The sequence below is a fragment of the Carex rostrata genome, chromosome 5 (genome assembly GCF_964058835.1).
Source record: "Carex rostrata chromosome 5, lpCarRost1.2, whole genome shotgun sequence".
NCBI lineage: Eukaryota > Viridiplantae > Streptophyta > Magnoliopsida > Poales > Cyperaceae > Carex > Carex rostrata.
In genome coordinates this window covers 7,890,063-7,912,939 of record NC_135922.1, presented here as the reverse complement: position 1 = coordinate 7,912,939, position 22,877 = coordinate 7,890,063, and the positions used below count along the sequence as shown (strand labels likewise).

The window sequence follows — 22,877 nt, the reverse complement described above, 5'->3', positions numbered from 1 at the left end:
TCTTGACCCTCTAATGTCTAGACTTATTGATCCCACTCAAGCAGCCTTTGTCAAAGGGCGTTACATATTAGATAATGTTGTACTTAGTCATGAAATTCTTCATTCCTGTAGGCAATCGAAAACTCCCGGGGTTGTGATTAAACTTGATCTAGAAAAAGCTTATGATAAAGTTAATTGGGCATTTTTACTCGAGGTTTTGCACACTAGAGGTTTTGATAGAAAATGGATTTATTGGATTTCTCAATTACTTTCTAGCAGTACTACTAGCATTAATGTTAATGGTAAACTGTCATCTTATTTCCCCTGTCAGCATGGTGTCCGACAGGGTGATCCTTTATCTCCATTTTTGTTTTTATTAGTAAGTGATGTACTATGTAAAATGTTTAATAAGGGCAGATTCGCGGGTAGACTCCAAGGAATCGGTCCCCCCCTGGCGGATGGCAATAGTGTCACTAACTGTCATTACGCCGATGATTCAATCTTGTTCCTGGCTCCAACTCCTAATAATATAGAGTATGCATTATGGACACTGTTTAGTTTTGAAGCATTGTCCGGTATAAGACTTAATTTTCAAAAAACTGAATTAGTTCCTTTACATATGACCAACGTAGAAGGGAACAGACTTGCTGATCTGTTTGGGTGCAAAGTTGCTAAGTTACCCTTGAAATACTTAGGAGTTCCTCTTACTGATAAAAAATTGACACTAGTCGATTGGGGATGTATAGTAGATAAAGTCAATAAGAAATTGTAGGGATGGAAGGGTATGTTACTCTCCATAGGGGGCCGATTAACACTAGTCAATGCGGTTCTTTCTGCTGTTCCCTTATACATGTTGTCCTTATATAAGATACCTGTTAAGATTAGACAACAAATTGACAGGATCCGTCGCCGCTTTTTATGGCAAGGTAATGCTCAACACCATAAAAAATATTCATTGGTTCATTGGTCCTTCGTTTGTTATCCCAAAGATTATGGAGGCTTAGGGGTCAAAAATTTGCAAATTATGAACATTTCGTTATTAGTAAAATGGTGGTGGAAATTACATAGTCCCCAATTCACAGGGTTGTGGAAACAAATCATTCTTGTTAAATATGGACCCCACACTGCACTATCTCACATGTCTCACTTCTGGAGAGAGATATTTAAATTGCAATATATTGGTCAGCTGAGCTGTTCTTATCAAATTGGAAATGGAAAAACTGTGAAATTTTGGACTGATATATGGCATGCCAAATGTCCCCTCTCAAAAGTATATTCTCATTTATTTGCTATTTGCGCTAACCCTACTATCTGTGTACAGGATGTGATTGAATCCAAGGGTGCCATGGTGAGATTTCGTCGATCTCTTCATGGCATTCTCCTTTCTGAATGGCTTGCCTTACTTGCAATTATCCATGAGTATTCGCTTACATACCAACCAGATTTCTTGTTGTGGAAATGGGATTCTAAACACCTCTTTACTACTGCTTCTCTTTATAAATTTCTCTCTTTTCGAGGGGTACAAGATCCATATGCAATGTTGTGGTGGCAATACTTAGTTCCTCTTAAAGTGCAAGTGTTTATGTGGTTATTGTTTCGCAACAAAGTACTTACCAAAACTGTTTTGAGGAAAAAGAACTGGCAAGGGGACTCTCTGTGTCACTTTTGTCATCTAGGCGATGAATCTGCTTTACATCTCTTTCTTAAATGCCCTTACTTATCCCCCATTTGGTTTTGGATGGGACAATTCCAACAATACTACTCTAATTGGACCTCTTTAGAAGATATTCAGATTTTTGCCTTGTCCTTACCTCTCCCACAGAGAGAAGGCATGCTCATGGTTGTTTGTGCTATTTGTTGGACTATATGGAGAGTGAGAAATTCTATTTGCTTTGATAATCAACGGGTACCCTTTATTAGACAAATCATTTTACTAATTTGCTCTTTATTGAACTATTGGACAGGGGCAAAACAAAGCAAGGTGCAGACCAACCTCTGGCTCCGGAGGATATGGATATGATTCCCATTCAAAGCATGCCTCCCCTGCCTCCACATTTTCTTGAGTTGTACAGTGAGGACATCTCTCCAATGGTATCACTGTTGCTTGCCAATTAAGCAGATTGATGGGCTCTCACTACTGCCATGACAATATACATGCAAAAAAGTTGCGATTTTGTCTGTTTATTTGCTTGTCGGTAATAATCTTGGTTTGTTACCATGTGTTCTTTGTTGTTGGCTTGAGTGCTAGCTAGTGTTCTTACGTTTTTCTGTGGGTCAAAGAGGATATCACAAATAAAGTAGCTGAAACATTGATACCACTCTTGTTGAGTGCAGTATCGGGTTGGGTAGCAGGTTTTTTTGTTTTTGTTTCTTTAAAGTCCTAGTGGTGAACTCTTTCTTTTTAATGGATGGGCAATATTGCCTTTTTTTCAAAAAAAAACAAGGTTAAACACATATGAATCAATCATATAAAAAACTTTGAACTATGATGGTCAATTATACACAAACTTTATGCGAAAAATGGGTCCATTTTACCGTGACATGACATTTTACGCTAAATTATATAGAAAATTAAACGTAAATAAAAAATAGGAAAATTAAATGGGGTCAATATCATGTGAACAGGAGAGCTTAGATTCTCCTCTGCTTTGACTCATCTTGGGCGGTGTCAAAATCAAGTGATCTAGAAATTTTATATCATGTGAAACTACCTATCTATAAAAAAGAGAGTAAAAAAATAGTAAAATTTGTAAAATTTGATTTATAAGCACATTTTTTTATATGTAGATCATGTTGAATGATTCAGAGTAATTGTTTGAATTTGAAAAAACAAATATTAATTCATATATAGTACCAACCAATCCCCACTAAATGCATAACACCAAATATATACCTCACTCTTAATTAAAATTAAAGTTTTCATTATGGGTTGCATCTTCTGTTTAGTGCATTAAGACCGCCGGGTAACATGCATTGAGACCTCCAAATCAGTATTTAATTTGATACGGCTTACGAGAAAGTAACATGCGCATACCTTGGAAATTGTATATATATATGGTTGTATTGGTTTTCTGCCGGACATTATTTGATTAATTATGTGGTGTGTTGGTGTGTGGATAATCAATTCATTAGATGTTTTTGGTACCACCAATCATGCCTTAATTTTGTTACTAGACTCTTTCTTGTCAATATTAGATTATACCACGGGATATAAGTTGGTCAGATGCACAGAGAATGACAAAAAATATTTTCGAGAAATCAACACTACTACATAAGACCAACACGATAGAAGAAACAAGAATATATTTTTTGGGAAAATTTCATATATACCACTCAAAAACTATGAAATTACGTATATACGATCCAAATTTTTATAATTACATATTTACTATCTAAAAATCTAATAACTCACATATTTATCCAATTAATAAAAAATGAGATTAGTTTAGTTTAAGATTATATGAAATATAATTAATATGTTATTTAGTCTATTCTCCTTACCTACCCCTTTCTCTTTTGGGCACAGATTTATCTCCCATCTTTTTTTATGCAATTTCCCATTTTACTTAAACTCTCTCCTCATCTCGTCTATCCTGCTTAAATTCAGAGAACAGGGGCAGCAAACTCCAATTTAAGTTCTAACTCCAGCTTGATCGTCTAAAAACAAGGTAACCACTTTAACTTTTCCAACAAAATAACTCATATTGAATTCGACGTTGATATCACAATCAGTTATCAAAGTAGTAACTGATTTTGAGGATCTGTGTTTTGTTATTGGCTCAGTTTGGAATATCTGTTTTTAATCTTTTATATTAGGTATAAAGAAGAACGGTTCTAAAGAATGAAAGAGATGGTGCTAAGTTAATCCTTGATTAATAATAGTTTTAAGAACATTAAAATAATTAATCTGAATTTTGGGTGTATTTGATATATACTAAAGTTATATTGGATAAATATGTGAGTTATTGAATTTTTAGATGGTAAATATGTAATTACAAAAATTTGGATGGTCACAGTTTTTTAGTGGTATATATGAAATTCTTCCTATATTTTTAACCGTTTCAAACCAATAGTACTTTGTCCTATCTGTAAAAAAAACATTACCGACAGGAGAATTTTCTCCATCGGTAATATATTATGTACTGAAAGAAGGAATGTGATACTCCTATCGGTGTTGTATCATGTACTGATACAAGATTAGTATTTTTTTATATTTCATTTACAAAAATAGCCAACCGCTCAATTTGCTAGCAATATTAATCATAGACAAAAAATAATACGTTAAATAACATAGACCATCATCAGAAACATTCAACAATATTAAATTTTACAATTTAACTATTTTACTAGCATAAAACATACGCATGAATCTTCATAAACAAATGTAGAAGATATGCAAATATTCATGAACAAAATAAGAAGACATACGCATCTTCGCAAATTGGGGGTCTCGCTAATATTATAAATGAAATTCGCAATAAATATTATATCATTTGTATCGATACACGATACACAGTACCGATAGAAGGATCACATTTCTTATATCAGTACATAATGTACTACTATAGGTGTTTTGTAATGTGTTTTGTACCGATGGAATTTAGTTAATTACCTACTATAGGTGTGGTACTGCTAGATGAATTATTGTACCTCCTGTCATGTTGGTCTCCATTGATAGGCAATTTGTTATCACTTCCAGTTTTAACCTGATAAAAGACCGCAGTTTTGTAGTAGTGCAAGCGTCCGTAACAGTTATTTTAATCCGCTATATTTTATGTAAATCTCTGATAATTTTATAATAAATTAAAACGTGCAACCAAAATCGCTTTTATGGGAAAAAAAATCATGGGTCAGCTATTCAAGATTGATATTGATGAATTTTCAGAAAGAAAATTAATTATACAACCCAATTGATGTTGAAGGAATTTAAATATGAAATAACAAACTGGTATGGATTTATGTTAAACAAGATCAACAACGAAGGGACAAGTACTTCATATTCAATTATTTTTTATTCATGTAGTTCGAACCGCGAATTAGGGAGAACAGTTGTACTAACATTTTTGCCCTTATATGTAACGTGTTATATATATATATATATATATATATATATATATAGGAGTTGGCTACGGTGCTACGGCGTAGCATATATAGAGGGCCTCCGTGCAACGCCTCAATATTTGAGTTTTTAAAATTCTAACGAACAATCTGAACCATTCAACATGATCTTCATATAAATATGTACTTACAAACTAAATTTTAATTTTTTTAGAATTTTTTTACTATTTTTTTAGATAGATAGAAAATCACTTGATCTAAATGGTATAGAATTCTCAGATCAAGTGATTTTCTATTGTTTCGGCTTTGTTTTTTTTTGCTCTTGAAACTTTTGTGTACTTCAAGAGACGAATGACTTTTGGACACTTGCATAATAATGCCGGGTATCATGCATTAACCTCGAAATCAGTTTTTAATTACACACAAGTAATAATGAGAAAGTAACATGCATCACATGAAAATTTATCTAGCTATATCCATGGTTGTATTGAAAATACGAAGTAACATAGAAAGTTACATGCATCACATAGAAATTAACATGCATCACATGCTTGCTGCCGGGCATTATTATTTGATTAAGAGTAGGGTTGTAATGCACCATTAATTTTGTGCCTCAATTATATCTCACGTCTCTATCTCTATTTACAAAGTTCAAATAGTCGATTCGAACCGCTCAACATGATATACATATTAAAATGTGCTTAGAGACCATTTTTTTTTTTTTGGAACTTTTTTTACTGTTTTTTTAGATAAATACAAAATCACTGCATTTGGACCATAAAAAAACAGTGATTTTGTACCTATCTAAAAAATAGTAAAAATTTTAAAAAATATAAAATTTGGTCTCCAAGCACATTTTAATATGTATATCATATTAAGCGGTTCGGATTGACTGTTTGTCAGAAAGTAACATGCACCACCTGGATTTGGTGTATATGGTGTTTTCCTAGTGTGTACCTTTTTTGTGAATATTGGATTATATATACCATGTGTTGCGTTGAAAATTGTTATTTGAGATTGAAATAAGTAATGGGTGCTAAGAGGAATAGGTTGTTCCGATGGTTCGTCATTTGTAAAAATGACAAGCTTTTGGAAAAACAAGAGAAATAAAATTTAGAAAAAAGTTAATAATTATACTGAATATAGAGATCATACTGAACGGTTTGGATCGAACGATAAGATTTTGAAAATAAAAATATTGATCTGTATTAAGAACCAAATCGTGATATGTATATATAGTACCATTGGCTGAAGTTTACAAAAGATGTGTCTATAATACTATGTTAGACCAAATTTAGGGTTTCGGTACTATGCATATCAAGATGTTTGTATTAAAATCGGACCGAATCGGACGGCTACACCAGAAAAAATTATATCGGACTGGACGACTAGACTGGAAAAAACGGACCTGAATTCTAATCCGGTTCCGGTTCAGATAAAAAACAAAATAAGTATATAAACCGGAATAATATGAAAAACTGGCCGGTTTTTAGAAAACCTTTGGAACCACCCAAAACCCGGAATAATAAGATGTTGGAGCTAGGAAACAAAAAAAAAAAAAAAACATTGTTAATAACACTTGCATAGATAAGACTTTTTAGCTCAATTACAAAGTTTAAGATCAAGTCAAAGTACCGGCCATCCCCTCGACCAAGTCTTTGCAACCTCTTCAAAATCTCGAGCAGAAGCAGCATGAGCAGCACGAGGTTATGGCAACAAAGTCTTTCCACGTAAAGATTTGTTCTTCTTAGAGAGCAGTGTATTAATTGGAGATCTAATTAAATAACTTAGTTTGATCAAGAGAGGTGAATAAAGGAGAGAGTTAATGGCACTATTTGTTAGAAATAAAATTTGCTAATCACGATTCACCAGAGAATACATTCTAAATATAAAGGATTAGAGATGGCTATCTCCTACAAATCTTGCTTTTTTGACTTAGTCATTTAATTATTATTTTTATTCCAATCGATGTATTAGCGCTAAAAGAAAAAGAAAAAACAGAAATAACAATAGAGAGAAGAATTTTCACATTATAAATAGATAATTTTGAGTTGTTCAAATTTAAGTTTTAACACCAATTAATGTAACTTTTATATTATCCCCGATTATCTTGAAAATTGTAAATATATGTAACTTTTATATTATCCCCGATTATCTTGAAAATTGTAAATATATGTGATAAAGTAATTAATAAGAAAAATTAAACCCCATGCATATCCATTATTAATATATAATTATAAGATATAAAAAAAAAGATGCTGTCGATCCGGTATGATCCCAAGCATCGATCATGCATGCATGATTCAGTAATTGTTAACAAATAATTATATCCGTATCCAAATAATTCAATATTATAATTATTTAAGTTGATCCACGCAGATCAGATCAGAGCCAGCATTGAAATCACATTAATTGAGACCCCGCTGATTAATATATATATATATATATGGAGAGAGAGAGAGAGAGTTTATTAAGGAATTCAGAGTAGGTCTAATACCCATCAGATCTACTTTGGTTTCATGTGCTCAATTACTATTCTATTAGTATTAAGATGTGTGCGATCTGTTTTAAAAACCATGCGTATTTGTTTTAATTTCTAAGCACACGGATTTTAATACGGATCGGACGGTGTTGGAGCTCATTGGACCTACTTTGCTCCAAAGAGAAAATTCGAGAGAGAGAATGAGAGAAAATTCGAGAGAGTGAATATTTGAAATGAGATTCAAAATTTCGGATATACCTGACCTCTTTATAAAATGTCAAGTAGTAGTTTAAGTAGTAGGGGCATTTTTACAATTTTTGAAAAATGGAGAGGAACTCTGGAATTTTTTTATTTTTTATTTTTCTCTCTGAGGATATGAGTAAAAATTTTAGATCTGAACTAGACCGAATCAACGGAATTAAGTAAATGAAATGGGAACACCTCGATATGTGCCATTCAGTTTGAATAATGAATTAAATAGGAGCAACAAATAGAAATAATTAAGCAGTTGGCAGTGCGGTTTATAAATTGGGTAGACCTCGAGATCTGTCACTGAGTTTGAATAATGAATTAAAAACGAATTGTCAACTCAATTCATTACAAAATAAAATGAATGCATCTCGGATCTGACTTGCTATGTAGTTGTATTAATCACACCATCTTGAGTCTTAACTCTTAACTGCCGCGCATTGTGCATGCTCTCCATATAACGTATGGATGGGTGCAATTTTCAAGAGAAACTTTTGAAAATTTATTCAGCAGGACGGAACTAAAATTTGAATATAGAATTAACCTAAACATCTTTTGTAAAATGTCACGATAAAAAAGTAAAATATATATATAATAAAAAATAATATGATACTTGACAATTTCATTTTAGTAAAACATTCAATAAGTAATAAGAAGAATCCAGAAGAGAACCCACACATGATACAATTAATAACGGACAAATGTATACAAAAGAAGGTGAGGGAGATCATGCTAATATAAGGAATAATTATTTCAATCCTTCCACTCTAGTATCCGTATTCGTATTGTACCCGCAGCAACAATAGACAAAATGTTGTACTCTGATTGTCACTAAATATATGGTCCTCATTTCTCAATCCCTGCAATCGTCTCCCTGTTCGCTTTCATAGGTATAAACTTGGAACATAACAAATTAATACTTGCAAAATAAGATATTATTACTTACATGTGTAACTTGATATAATCATCACCTTTTCAAGTCCCCTAATCATCCCCATAACCTGTAGTGCTTGGTGATAGCTCATCATGACACCCAACAATTATGGTTTTGGATGGGCTTAAGCCATAATCATTATAAATTTCGGACCAAACTACAAGATATAATTACTTTTGCTAGTTCTTTACCCTCAAATTACCAAACTGCTTTTCTGATAATGTTTAGTACGTTTGTTGGACCATTTGAAAAATTCGAAATGATCTATGTTTTCAACATGTAGCTATTAAGAATTTTAGAACCATTGTACTAATGATTGTTGCTTTGGTGCATTATTGGACAGATATAGTCAAGAGGCAAACTCGAGACATCATCCCCACTTGGCTGCTGGCAGTGATAGAAGATATTCCGCTGTGGATCTGGAAACCAGAAGATACGCAATTGGTGATATATCAACCCCCGGGGGAGGAAGATCGCAGTTCCAGCACCACGACTTAGTCTTTATGCTACTTTATCTAATTAGTCTAGCTAGATAAAAACATTTTCTTTCCTGTTAAGTTTTGTTAGAATCTGCCTGGTATTGCCACTTTGGTATTTTGGTATTTTACTTGCTTCTGACATGGTACTGTTTATGTAGGAATGTAATGAACTTTGTTTCTTGAATGAAACGGGCATATGCCTTTTATCAAAAAAAAAAAAAAAAATAGATAGCTCACCATAACCTGTAGTTCATGATATATACTGCTCTGATTTTCGTGTTGAAACCAATCATTCTTCATTGTCCATCTTCATATCTGGAACTGACAATACAATCATTTGGCCTCTTCTACAAATTTTTGATTCAGCTATCAGTTCATTTGTCCTATTCCAAGTAAAATGGAGAATGTGAACTACTGGATAATGGTCCACAAACAATAATGATTTTGTATCTATTTAAAAAAATAAAATAAAAATAAAAAATTTGATGATCTACAAGCATATTTTAATTTGAATATTATGTTGAGCAGTTCGAATCAACTGTTTGGACTGATCAAGACATAAATAAATGATATGAGGAATAAAAGATGTAAATGAGGCGCATGAACTCTCTTCCTACAACAATAACTGTGAACAATATTTTACATAGCCAGCAACTACGATATTATTCATTCTTCTGCCTCCATATAAATAAATCGTATTATATTCATTCACACCGGTGAAATATATATCAAATAAGCCAAAATGATAAAAGGACTATTATTGGGTAAAATAATGAGATAGCTAGATCCATGATAGTGCATGACAGTCTGTCTACATGTCCATCACGATCGGCATGAAGAGGTAGAAACATTTTAATCGAAAATAAACATGAAGTTAGACCGATACGGATTGGATATTAAACGAATATGAATACGAATCAGGTATTAACGGATACGAATATGGATACATATATAATTTGGATATTCAATCATTATGGCAAACAATATAATTTTTCTCGTGTAAATTTTACTATATATTAAGTCACATTGAAAATCGGTGTTTCGACAGTGGGTTAACCAAACATTAAAACTAGAATGGACCATTGGATCAATGATTTTCAATGTGGCTTAATAAATAGCAAAAAAATTAAAAAAAATGTAAAATTTGATCTCCAAGCATATTTTCATATAGAGAGCATATCTAATTGTTTGGATCAAATTATTGGACTTTGAAAATTGAAAAATGATTTAGTTGCATGGGACCTTATGGACAATCGATTTGATATTAGCTAACCTTTATATATATAAAGAGAGAGAGAGAGAGAGGAGGGATCCACTTGCATTCTTTTTTGGTGACATCGAATTACACCCTACATTTTTAAACTTTTCAAAGTTCAAACAGTCAAATCTAAACCGTTCAACATGATGGATATATTAAAATGTACTTGCAGATCAAATTTTACATATTTTTGAATTTGTTTACTATTTGTTAAGTGTTTTATAAAATCTCTGTTTTCAGGACATTGAATTTTTGTACCCATCTTAAAAATAGTAAAAAAATTTTAAAAAATGTAAAATTTCATTTGCAAGCCCATTTTAATATATCCATTATGTTGAATGGTTTAGATCAACTATTTGGACTTTGAAAATGTATGATGTAATCCGGTGTCACTAAAAAAAGGTATAAGTGGATCTCTCCTCATATATTTATATACACACACTTAAAGATAGAATCCAATATACAAAAAAACCTATGCATTAATTGCAATGTATGGTAGCCCCTCTCTCTCTCTCTCTCTCTCTCTCTATATATATATATATATAGAGTTAGGCTGGGGTGCTATGGATAGCATAGAGGCCTCTATGCTACGGCTCAATATTCGAGTTTTCGAAACCCAAACGGTCGATCCGAACCGTTCATCTTATTCTCCATATTAATATCTGCTTGGAGACCAAATTTTACATTTTTCTGAATTTTTTTACTATTTATTAAGTATTTTACAAAATTGTTGATCCAACGGTGGCTGCACAAAACAGTAAAACCGTTGGATTAGCGATTTTCAAAGTGGCTTAATAAATAGTAAAAAAATTCATAAAAATGTAAAATTTGGTCTCCAAGCAGATATTAATATATATATAGAGTTAGGCTGGGGTGCTATGGATAGCATAGAGGCCTCTATGCTACGGCTCAATATTCGAGTTTTCAAAATCCAAACGGTCGATCCGAACCGTTCATCTTATTCTCCATATTAATATCTGCTTGGAGACCAAATTTTACATTTTTATGAATTTTTTTACTATTTATTAAGTATTTTACAAAATTGTTGACCCAACGGTGGCTGCACAAAACAGTAAAACCGTTGGATTAGCGATTTTCAAAGTGGCTTAATAAATAGTAAAAAAATTCAGAAAATTATAAAATTTGGTCTCCAAGCAGATATTAATATGGAGAATAAGATGAACGGTTCAGATCGACCGTTTGGATTTTGAAAACTCGAATATTGAGCCATAGCATAGAGACCACTATGCTATCCATAGCACCCCAGCCTAACTCATATATATATATATATATAGAGATGGGCTATGGTGCATTGCAATGCACCAACCCTCTTATGCATTGCACTATTAATCATGGATTTAAAGTCCAAACGACTAATCTGAACCGTTCATCTTGTTCTTCATATTAATATGTGCTTGGGGACCAAATTTTACATTTTTTGAAATTTTTTTACTATTTATTAAGTAATTTTGAAAGTCGCTGATCTGATGGTCCAGAAAATTTTACTGTTTTTACTGTTCACAGCAAAACAGCAATTTTCAAAAATACTTAATAAATAGTAAAAAAATTCCAAAAAATGTAAAATTTGGTCTCCAAGCACATTTCAATATGGATTAAACATCTAACGGTTCGGATCGGTCATTTGGACTTTAAATCCGTGATTATAGTGCAATGCATAAGAGGGTTGGTGCATTGCAATGCACCATAGCCCATCTCTATATATATATATATATATATATATATATAGAGAGATGGGCTATGGTGCATTGCAATGCATAGGCCATGGTGTGCATTGGACCATAAATCACCGATTCAAAGTCCAAATGACCGATCCAAACCGTTTATCTTGTTCTCCATATTAATATGTGCTTGGAGACCAAATTTTATATTTTTTGGAATTTGTTTACTATTTATTAAGCCACTTTGAAAATCGCTGATCCAACGGTGACTGTTTGGAACAGTAAAATCAGAAGCCACCGTTGGATCAGCGATTTTCAAAGTGGCTTAATAAATAGTAAAAAAATTCCAAAAAATATAAAATTTGGTCTCCAAGCACGTATTAATATGGATAACAAGATGAACGGTTTGGATCGGTCATTTGGACTTTGAATCGGTGATTTATGGTCCAATGCACACCATGGCCTATGCATTGCAATGCACCATAGCCCATCTCTATATATATATATAGAGTACGGCTAACGCGCTTCCTCTAGCATATGGGCCGAAATGCTTCCGGTGGAAAGTTGAAATTTCAAAATCCAAAAAGTCGATCTGAACCGTTCATCTTCTTCTCCATATTAATATCTGCTTGGAGACCAAATTTTACATTTTTCTGAAATTTTTTACTATTTATTAAGCCACTTTGAAAATTGCTGATCCAACGGTGGCTTACCAAACAGTAAAAATCAGAAGCTACCGTTGGATCAACGATTTTCAAAATGGCTTAATAAATAGTAAAAAATTTCATAAAAATGTAAAATTTGGTCTCCAAGCAGATATTAATATGGAGAAGAAGATGAACGGTTCAAATCGACTTTTTGGATTTTGAAATTTCAACTTTTCAGCGGAAGCATTTCAGCCCATATGCTAGAGGAAGCGCGTTAGCCGTACTCTATATATATATATATATATAATTACAAAAATTAATTGCTAACATAAAATGGTGTTGCAGTTACAATAATCGCTCAAAGATAGAATCCAATATACAAAAAAATAGGATTCCGACATTTTGTTTTATTTTTTTTAAAGGAATAAATTGGCTTTGAATAAATCTGTGAGACATGTTGTCAAATTTCATTGTTTGATAAAATGTTACTATAATGCAATTTAGTCTTTCTGACATTATCTAATTACGAACTAATAAATTTGCAACTCTCACCCTTTGTATTCCTTTTTGTTGGACGCAAGTCCCTAAAACAACCAATATATATAGCATACCAGCAGTAAGCACAATCAAGGCGCACGATGCTCTCGATTGTGGGTACTGGCGGCCTCGGGAAGACAACGCTCGCCCAAAAACTATACAACAGGTACGTGTCCTTTCTTTTAAACTTTTATTTTTAATATATAAATCTGGTAAATTTTTGTGGAACGATTAATCTATAACGAGAAAATTGGTACATTCCAAACCAACTAGTTCTGAAGAACTCAACTGTCCAAATTTAAATTGTTGTCCTTTCTCAAGAAGTGATGATATTCTATTCTTCGATCTAATCAGGAAAAGAAAGATACTGTTATGAATAATTATTAGTAATCAATTACTTTGCATGAAATTCTTACCTAGTGCAAACCTGCACGTTTTTCATACATGTAATCCAGCCTGATGTATGAGTTAAATTATGATGATTTGCATACATGAATATAAATCTTACTCAACTACACCCAATATATGTAGTTCTGATAATTTGTTCCATAGATAATCACCGTAATATGTACGCTTAATCAAAATTAGCCTCTCTATTTTGGTTAATAAAATTTACAAGATGGTAATAATGACTCCAAATGTTCTTAGCTCCATGCATGGTAAATTAGGCACACATACATGGTTCAAACTTGAAAGAGTCTTCTCTTAACAATAAATTTCTCTCGTTATCTTCCTTATTTTTCCTTGATGTAAAACATTTTTTTTTTGTAAAAACAGTGATAAATTGGAGGGACAATTCGATTTTCGCGCATGGCAGTCCATTTCTCAAACGTACAATTTAAATGAACTCTTGAGAGAAATTCTTTACAAAGTTAGACCTGACATGAAAAGAAAAGATCCACCCGTAGCAGATAAGGATTTACCAGTGAAGCTAAAGAACTATTTCTTGAACGGCAAGAGATACTTGATTATTTTAGATGATGTGTGGGACATTAATCTTTGGGGGCAGTTAAAAAAGGCATTACCCGAGATGTACAATGCGAGCCGCGTGATCATTACCACCAGATCGCTTGATGTTGCCAAAGCAGCAGATTGCAACACAAAACCGTATAAGCTCCGTTACCTAAGACAAGATGAGGGTCTAGCTCTCCTGTTCAGAAATGCTTTTCAACAACATGTACAACCTGAGAATTACCCAGCTCATCTCTTAGATGTGGCCAATGGATTAACGAAAAGATGTGGTGGGCTACCTTTGGCATTGGTTGTTCTAGGTGGTATCCTCACAAGGAGGGACCGCAACTACACTGCCTGGAACATGTTGTACGAGACCATAGATTGGCACGACAAAGATGGGATACAGTGCTCGCAGGTCCTTGCCAGGAGTTATGAAGACTTACCTCGATATCTCAAAGATTGTTTTCTTTATTTTGCTGCATTTCCCGAAGATTATAAGATTTCAGGAGTGCACGTTACAAGAATGTGGATGGCTGAAGGATTCATACCGAAAAATGGAGCTGGAACAGTAGATGACAAATCTGAGAAATGCCTTGAAGAGCTAGTGGAAAGGTACATCTCTTTTCAGTTCTATTTTTTAAGGTACTTATCACGTATAAAAGATGTCCTCTCCAGGGACTCCCCCGATATTCAATCAATACCCAGTATATGTACATGATCTCCTTTTTACCTCTCTAACCATTCCTCCTTTTTACCTTCCAAATTTAATTTTCAATGATAATATCAAATAAATTTTATTTTACATAAGAATATTTGCACGAAATTTAGTATCTTTTAATGCATAAAGGTCAAGGATTGTACCTCATAGAAATAATTTGTTAGAAATTCTCTCATGTCCAACAATTCAAGTAATTTTGTCTGAAGTACAGCGTGTATATCTGGGAGTAAGGAGTCATCAAATGCCTTGTAGAATTCCCCCGGGAACCTGTCAGGTCCGGGGCTTTTATCATTAGACCATTCTCTTATGACTCCTTTGATTTTCTCCACTGTCAATGGCCTTTGTACATGTGTGAGATCAATTTGTTGGCCATATAGCTTTAACCGGTGGATCCTTGGAATTTCTGGTGATGTCGTGCCCATTAATGAACTCCAAGATTTTTGCCCTTTGTCTCCATATATCTTCTTCCAGCAGTACCAGTTGTGTGTCTTTCATTTAATCAACCCAACCACTGCCTTCTCCAGTTTCTCTAATAGTCTGATTTCGCAAATTTTGACTATTCAGCCTATTTATTCCCTGCAAAACTTCATTAAAAATAAAACCTTCATACACAATTAAATAGAGAGAAATTTTGAAACTAAGAGAAATAATTTGATTAATTAAACTGATTAAAAAAATTTAATTTATCTTTATTGAGTTCGAACCTAATCTTGATTAATTTGATTAATATCAAAGAGACAAGATATGCACAAAGTTCCAAACAATTTTCTGTGTTGAGTCGTAAGGCTGTGCTCCAGAAGCCTGTCGCACAGAGGAAGGGGACGGGAGAGGAAGGAAGAGGAACGCGCTCGTGTTACTTCGTCTACACCCCGAATCGGGGGGTACGAATTTCGCAGCTTTGTACACTTGATTTCCCCCTGCCACAGTGCCGTCTCCCCTCCTCTCCTCTCCTCTCCTCTCCTCTCCGATCTCCTTCTTTATGGAGCGAGTAAACGAGACGGGCAGCAGCGGTCTGAGCGCGTCTCCCCTCCCTTCCCTTTAATGAGCGTTACCTTCCGCGTTCTGGAGCACAGCCTAAAGGCCAACCAGGGTTTTTTATCTTTTACTTCAAGATTAAGTTTACTGCAATGAGACTGTACACAGTTAATGAGGTATCAATTAAAGAAGATCAAACCAGTTATTTTAAATATTTCTCTCACCTCAACATTGCTCGACTCAAAATATTGTTGTAGATATATACATGGATTGGAAAATTGGCCGAGTCCAATCCGGCGAGTCCAAGTTGACTCGGCCGAGTTAGAACGGTATCGGTCGGGTACAAACATAAATTGAACCGATGAGTGACGAGGAAGAGATTTGAGTACATACTAACATAAATTAATTAATTGGCTTACCCAAATTAAGTAATAAAATTGACAATGACAACACCCACCCGGAGGTGAAGAAAAAGGGAGGTCAAGGATATAATTTGTATTTTATTCTCTTATTTGATTGATCTTGTCTTCTTCCGTTACACTATAATTTGAAGGGTAAAAAAATAAAAACTTTAGAAGATTACAGTAAATCAAAAGAATAACGTCTTTGTCTATTAAATTTTCAATCAAATAAAAACTTTTTATGAAATTTTCTCTCGTCTTACCACTTTTCTTCTGCCCTTCATCCAATTAAACAAGACATAATAGTAGATCTAAAAATCCATAACTGACAAAATTTTATTTTAAAAGAGTGAAGCAAGCTGATAGAGAGGTTCGCTACTTTACTTGTATAAGCATATGAGGGCATATGTTTATATGTTATTTTTACATTTTTAATGTCCAAATAATTAATTTGAAGCGCTCAACATGTTCTCTATATTAGCATGTGCATGGAGGCCAAAATTTACATTTTTTGGAATTATTTTACTATTTCTTAAGAATTTTTCAAAATTGTGTTTTTGAATACTTTTTATTATTTTTTATTATATTTTTTACCATGTTAAAATCCGGTTTTGAAATTTCTAAAAAAATAGTGAAATTTTTTCAAAAAAAATGTAAAATTTGATCTCCAAACACAATCTGATATGGAGAAATTTTGAGGCAAAGAGAAATATGTTTGGATAATAAAGTTGATTAAAAATTCCGATCCACTAATCTCGGTCCAAACTTTGGATCTAGATCATTGGTCCTGATTATTCTAGTACATCAAAATTCTAAGGTATTCCATCTATTTTCTATATTATTTGATAATAATTTCTAAAAATAAAAATTCTATTCACTCTTCTCGTTTGTAACTCAAACCAATGATCTAAAAATGAAAACCTTTGGATCGGGGAATTTTTTACCAATCTAAAATTTTGATCGGTAAAATTTCATCCTTCTATATATGCATAAAAAAGTTGAGGAACTCTTGGTTTTTCTCTCTTATTTTATAATATTTTTTATAAATAAAAAAAATCCTTTCTAACGGATGGGTTGGCTTCTATATATTGTCTTTTTGCTTGTCTAGGTGTTGTAATTATTGGGTTTTCTCAGAGGTTCTTTTGACCGTCTACTTAGTAAACTGGTAATGACTAGGTTTTTTTTTGTTTTTTTGTTGTTTTTTTTTACTATTTTCCTGCTGACAAAAGGAGTGGAAATAGGTGTCAAATCCAAACTTTTAACAACGCTTTACTTAAACATCTTTACTGACAAAAGCCTCAAACTTGACTAAAGTTATTGAAAGTTATACCTGTACACTTGATAAACAAATCAGAAAAAGATAATTAAATTAATAAAAGATTCTGCAATTTGGCCAAGTATTTTAATTAGAAACGATTTGGATTTTTTTTTCTCAAAATGCTGGCTATTTAGTTTTTTTTTTTATCGTCTCGTTCAAATAAATGGCAAATTGCTTTTAAAAAATAACCACATGACAGGAGTTTGTCATCCTGCTAGCTTTAATATAGAACTGTTGTGTTTTTAATATTTTGCTAAAAGATGAAATGTTCTAACAGACTAATAATCCAAGAACTTTATCTAGTTGGAAAACTAAAAATTTGTTCGGTAAACAGTAACTTGAAGGTAAGAATTGCGTCAGTTTTTTTGAAGATGCTTCCTTTTTTTGATTAAAGTAGGTCAAAACAGTTACTTTTAGAAATTTCTCTCACCTCAACATAGTCCGTATCAAATATTTTTCAATGGAAGTGGAAGCCCGTAGGTTTTAATACCTCAAACTTTCAGTTAGTTATAAAGCCGGATCAAATATTTTTCAATGCCTGTTCAGAATATTGGCTTTGAGATTCGTGCATAAAAAGTTTGAACGGTTCAGAATATTGTTGTAGATATCTGAAACCCTCGATCGGCACACGTATGCTACGGTATACCGGCCAACAACCTAAGTTAGCAGTTAAGAGTACAAGAATGAGACAATATTCACAAAAGATACCATATGTATACTCTCGCGGATACTCCCGTCACTAATAGAAAAACAGCCTTTTTGTTGATATATTAGTTAGCAGTTAAGAGTGCGTTACTGATAAATATTTTCATACAAGTGATACAACTATCTAAATAATAAATTAATACTATGAGTATTAGATGTAGTTTTTAGACCTAAATAAAAGAGGACAGCCATATTCTTAATTAATTGCTTCACCGTCAAACAATACCAAAATTTTTAATTTTATCCATATAGAAAAATATATAATGTAACAAAATATATCTAACTCAAACCAAATTTATATGTAACTTACATATTGGCTGAGTAAGAATTTTTATAATAATAAATTCAGCATTTGCAGTTTCCTAAATATATTTTATATTTCTATCACCTCATTTCGGTAATCCTAGTGGGACCACCGTAAGGAATACCTACTTAAATATATATATATATCTCAGCATTCATCATTTATAAAAACTTTCTTTGGACGAAAGATATAGCCAAGCGTTTATCAATTTTTGATTTTAATTTGACTTGAAGAAATACCAACTTATTCAAAAACAAATATTTTCCTACTTCTTTGATGTCAATTTGTATGAAAAATATTATTGTAGGTGCTTGATTCAAGTTACTAAAAAATCATGGAACGGCTACTGTAAATACTGCAATATGCACGATCTTCTACGGGATTTGGCTATCACTAAAGCCAAAGAGGAGAACTTCTTCACCGTATTCTCAAAAGAAGGCGAAGATGTTAACCAACTGCCTGCTATAAAACCACGCCGTGCGGCACTGCAATTTTCCACTCTCACACAGGATGGTGTTTATTCAGAAAACACTCGTTCTTTACTCTGTTTTGGTTTTGGCCGATATTCATCAAAGGATTGTGGCTTTAGCAAATTAAATTATAGTGGCTTTAGTGTACTTAGAGTGTTAACCTTGCAGAGTGTAGATATGAGACAATTCACCCAGAGACAGTGGCCGAAGGGCTTGGTACATTTGAGGTATTTGGGTTTAAGAAACTGTCAAATTCCAAACGATTTATTTAAGAAGTTTTCCTTCTATAATCTAGAAACCATTGATTTAAAGGGGTCAATTTCTGAACGATTTATTGTTTTGGATGTCCTAATTCCAACCCTAAAACATGTATATGGTAACTGGGGTTTCGATTTCCGTTTAAAATGGGATCAACATACAAATCTACAAACACTCAAGCATGTGAATATAGAGACAGGAATAGGGGAATTAGCATGTTGTATCAACTTACGTACATTAGTGATTCACTTTCAAGGGAGTAGAGATAATGAAAGGGCTCTACAAATGTGGCAAAACTTCAAGGCTGTGCTGAGAAGGACCGAACAGTTGGTCTACTTGGATATTCTACAGGGAGGTGGGATGCTACCATTTGGTGGTACAACGGACTTACCTTGTCATGGGAAGATACAAAATCTAAATCTCGAAGGAGAGTGGATGAGATATATATGTGTTCCAAGTGTTGAGATGTTCCCACCAAACCTAACCAAATTGACGCTCCAATGGTCTAAACTTGAGGAAGATCCAATGCCCATATTGGAGAAGCTGCTGAGCCTCAGGATACTTCATTTAGGCATAGACTCATATTTGGGAACTAAGCTGATTTGTTCAACCGGAGGGTTTCCTAACCTTGAAAAACTGGAGCTCTCTGTACTGGCAGATCTATGTCATTGGGACATAAAAGAGGGAGCTATGCCTGTCCTTCGTCACCTCATAATTCATAACTGTGAGAGGCTGAACGCACTTCCCGAACTACAAAAGGTGCTGACTCTTCAAGAGTTAGTAGTAAATTGGCCCTCACATGAGCTACGTGAATCTATGCAAGGAGATGAAGATCTACACAAAATTCACCACATCCCATTTGTGCGTAAAGAAAAGTGAGACCTCATGCTCTTCTTTGGTTGTAATTAACATTTCTTTACTTGATTGCTGCTCATATATATACACTTTGCTATTGTTTTCATTGTAATTAATTGTTCTTCTCTTAATTATTGCAGGGGTTGGTTAGCATAACAATAAAAGGAGACTACACGAAAGAATGCAAGTAGAGACGAACGGTTAGATTTTGAGTCTCAATGATTGTAAGTTCCCCTTTTTAGTTTGTTGTTCCGAGGTTGTTCAAATTTTCCTTATGTTTAATTTTCTATAGTCCGTACGATACGTTTCATTTTTATTTAATTTTAATTGTACTCTTTTATTTTGCATGGGTTGATGTTATTTATTTTATTTATGTAACATTATGAATGATTTCTTTTATATATCATTGTTGTGAGTATATTTTTGGTTGTAATATTAAATACTCTATTTAAAAAAAAAATTAAAAAGTTCACAGTTTTAGACAAAACATAATGATTACTGTTAGCCTAGACTCCAAGTATATAATTATCCGAAAGAGGGTGGAAGAAAAACATAATAAATTAATAAATGGTCATTTAAATTTGGTGTTTGCGTTTTTTTTTTTTAAAATATAATTCTGACAGAAATGAGATTAAAGTTTAATTAGTCGATCCAAACCACTCAACATGATTTTCATATGAAATGAACTTCGAACCAAATTTTATATTTTTTTTAAAAAAAATTACTCTTTTTTAGGTAGGTACGTAGATTATCACCTGATTTAAAGATTTTGACCCATTCAAAAGTAGTGATTTTATTTATGTAAAAACTAGAAATTTTCTAAAAGAAAAAAAAATCTGAAAATCAAAACGTAGATTATAACCTGATTTAAAGATTTTGACCCATTCAAAAGTAGTGATTTTATTTATCTAAAAAATAGCAAATTTTCTAAAAAAAAAAAAAATCTAAAATTTGATTTTCAAGTACACTTTCATATGGAGATTGTGTTGAATAGTATGTTTCCCTAAACTTTGATATAACATGAAAGCCACTCACCTAAATTCAGATTTACGAATAATAAAAAAGAGAGAATATTTAAAGAATATTATACGAATAAAAGTGATGGTTAAGTTATACGGATAACCTTGATCAAACATGCACTTAATTACATAAGGTATATATAACTATTTTTATTTATCTCTGATCTTCATTGGAACAAAATTTTATTAATTCATATAATAAAGTTTGTTATATCAATTAAGAAAATTTTGTTCCAATGAAGAGACAAGTATACAAATTTAAATTAAATGTAAACTCATGAATTGTTTTCCCCTTTTATATTTCGATTGGAGTCCAAACAATTTATAAACTATAATGGGCCATAACACAAAAAGACTTGAAAGTAAAGCAAATAAAATTTAAAAATGCGCATCCAGGGAATTTAACCCTGGTCAGTACCGTGGGAGGGTACTATGATACCACTACACCAGATGCGCTTTGTTGTTAATATTGTAGAAATAATAATTCTAAATTTTAGGAATATCGTATGCTTTATTATCAGTTTCAGAGTCTGACTAACTTGAGAACCTTTATATTATTTATAAATGAGTTGGTGAGTGTTGTATAAATAGAAGACATGAAGTATAAATTAAATTTTAGAGTTGGAACAAACTAACTTTTAACATATTTGAATTTTGTGAACCAGCCTTTGATCTAATAGCAAAGGTAATTCTTTCTGTTTGGGAGATTGCACGTTCAAAAACCAAATGAAAAAATTATTTATAAATATTAAATATATATATAGTTGAATGGGTTGACCTCCAACCTTTACTTAAAGAAAATTGAATTTCATAGGAATTCTCTTGAATATACTGCCTTCACGTGTTCATGGAGCTATTTAAAATTATTATTTTAGTGAAATCATAAAATTTTGATAACAAAAAACGTTTCAGTTTCCATAGCAACATTAGGCAATATATGTTCTACAAGAGTATTATTTCTGATATAATTATCCGAGTTTTTTAAAAATACTCAAATTTATTAATATTTTATTATAAATAACCAGATGTTTGGCAAAATTATATTTTTACCGAAACCGTAATGAAATTTTACGGTTTGGATTAAAAATTCAAACCGTAAGATTTTCTTACGGTTTGGAATTTTTTTTTATTTTTTTTTTAGCCCAACTTTGCACCTCTGATTAACATATCAAAACACCTTCAAAAATCATGGAAATTTATCAACATGCACTCTTGACTTCATAAAACAAGACTGTGAAGTTTCATACAAAATCTCAAAACAGATCGTGAGATATTGGCTCTCAAAAATTGCCCGAACTGCTAAAAGAGTGCTTCTGAGCCCAAATTTGCACCTCTGATTAACATATCAAAACACCTTCAAAAATCATGAAAATTTACTAACATATATTCTTGACTTCATAGAATAATACTGTGAAGTTTCATACAAAATCACAAAACAGTTCGTCAGATATCGGCTCTCAAAAATTACTCGAACTGCTGAAAGAGTGCTTCTGAGCCCAAATTTGCACCTCTGATTAACATATCAAAACACCTTCAAAAATCATGAAAATTTACCGACATGAATTTTTGGAATCAAGAATGCATGTCGGTAAATTTTC

General features: G+C 32.7%; 1 protein-coding gene and 1 non-coding gene across 2 annotated transcripts in view; one reads left to right on the top strand and one right to left on the bottom strand.

Moving 5' to 3' along the window:
- Window positions 1–20,284, top strand: part of LOC144553800 (putative disease resistance RPP8-like protein 2) — a 61,383-nt gene extending 41,099 nt beyond the window's left edge. The window contains exon 4 of the mRNA XM_078301994.1: window positions 19,757–20,284. Within this exon, the coding sequence (XP_078158120.1) occupies window positions 19,757–20,284 (528 nt within the window). The remainder of the gene's footprint in view (window positions 1–19,756) is intronic.
- A 1,380-nt stretch (window positions 20,285–21,664) lies between these two features.
- Window positions 21,665–21,735, bottom strand: TRNAG-CCC (transfer RNA glycine (anticodon CCC)). Its single transcript has one exon. It is a non-coding gene; the product is annotated as a tRNA-Gly (tRNA).
- Between the last annotated feature and the right edge of the window lie 1,142 nt (window positions 21,736–22,877).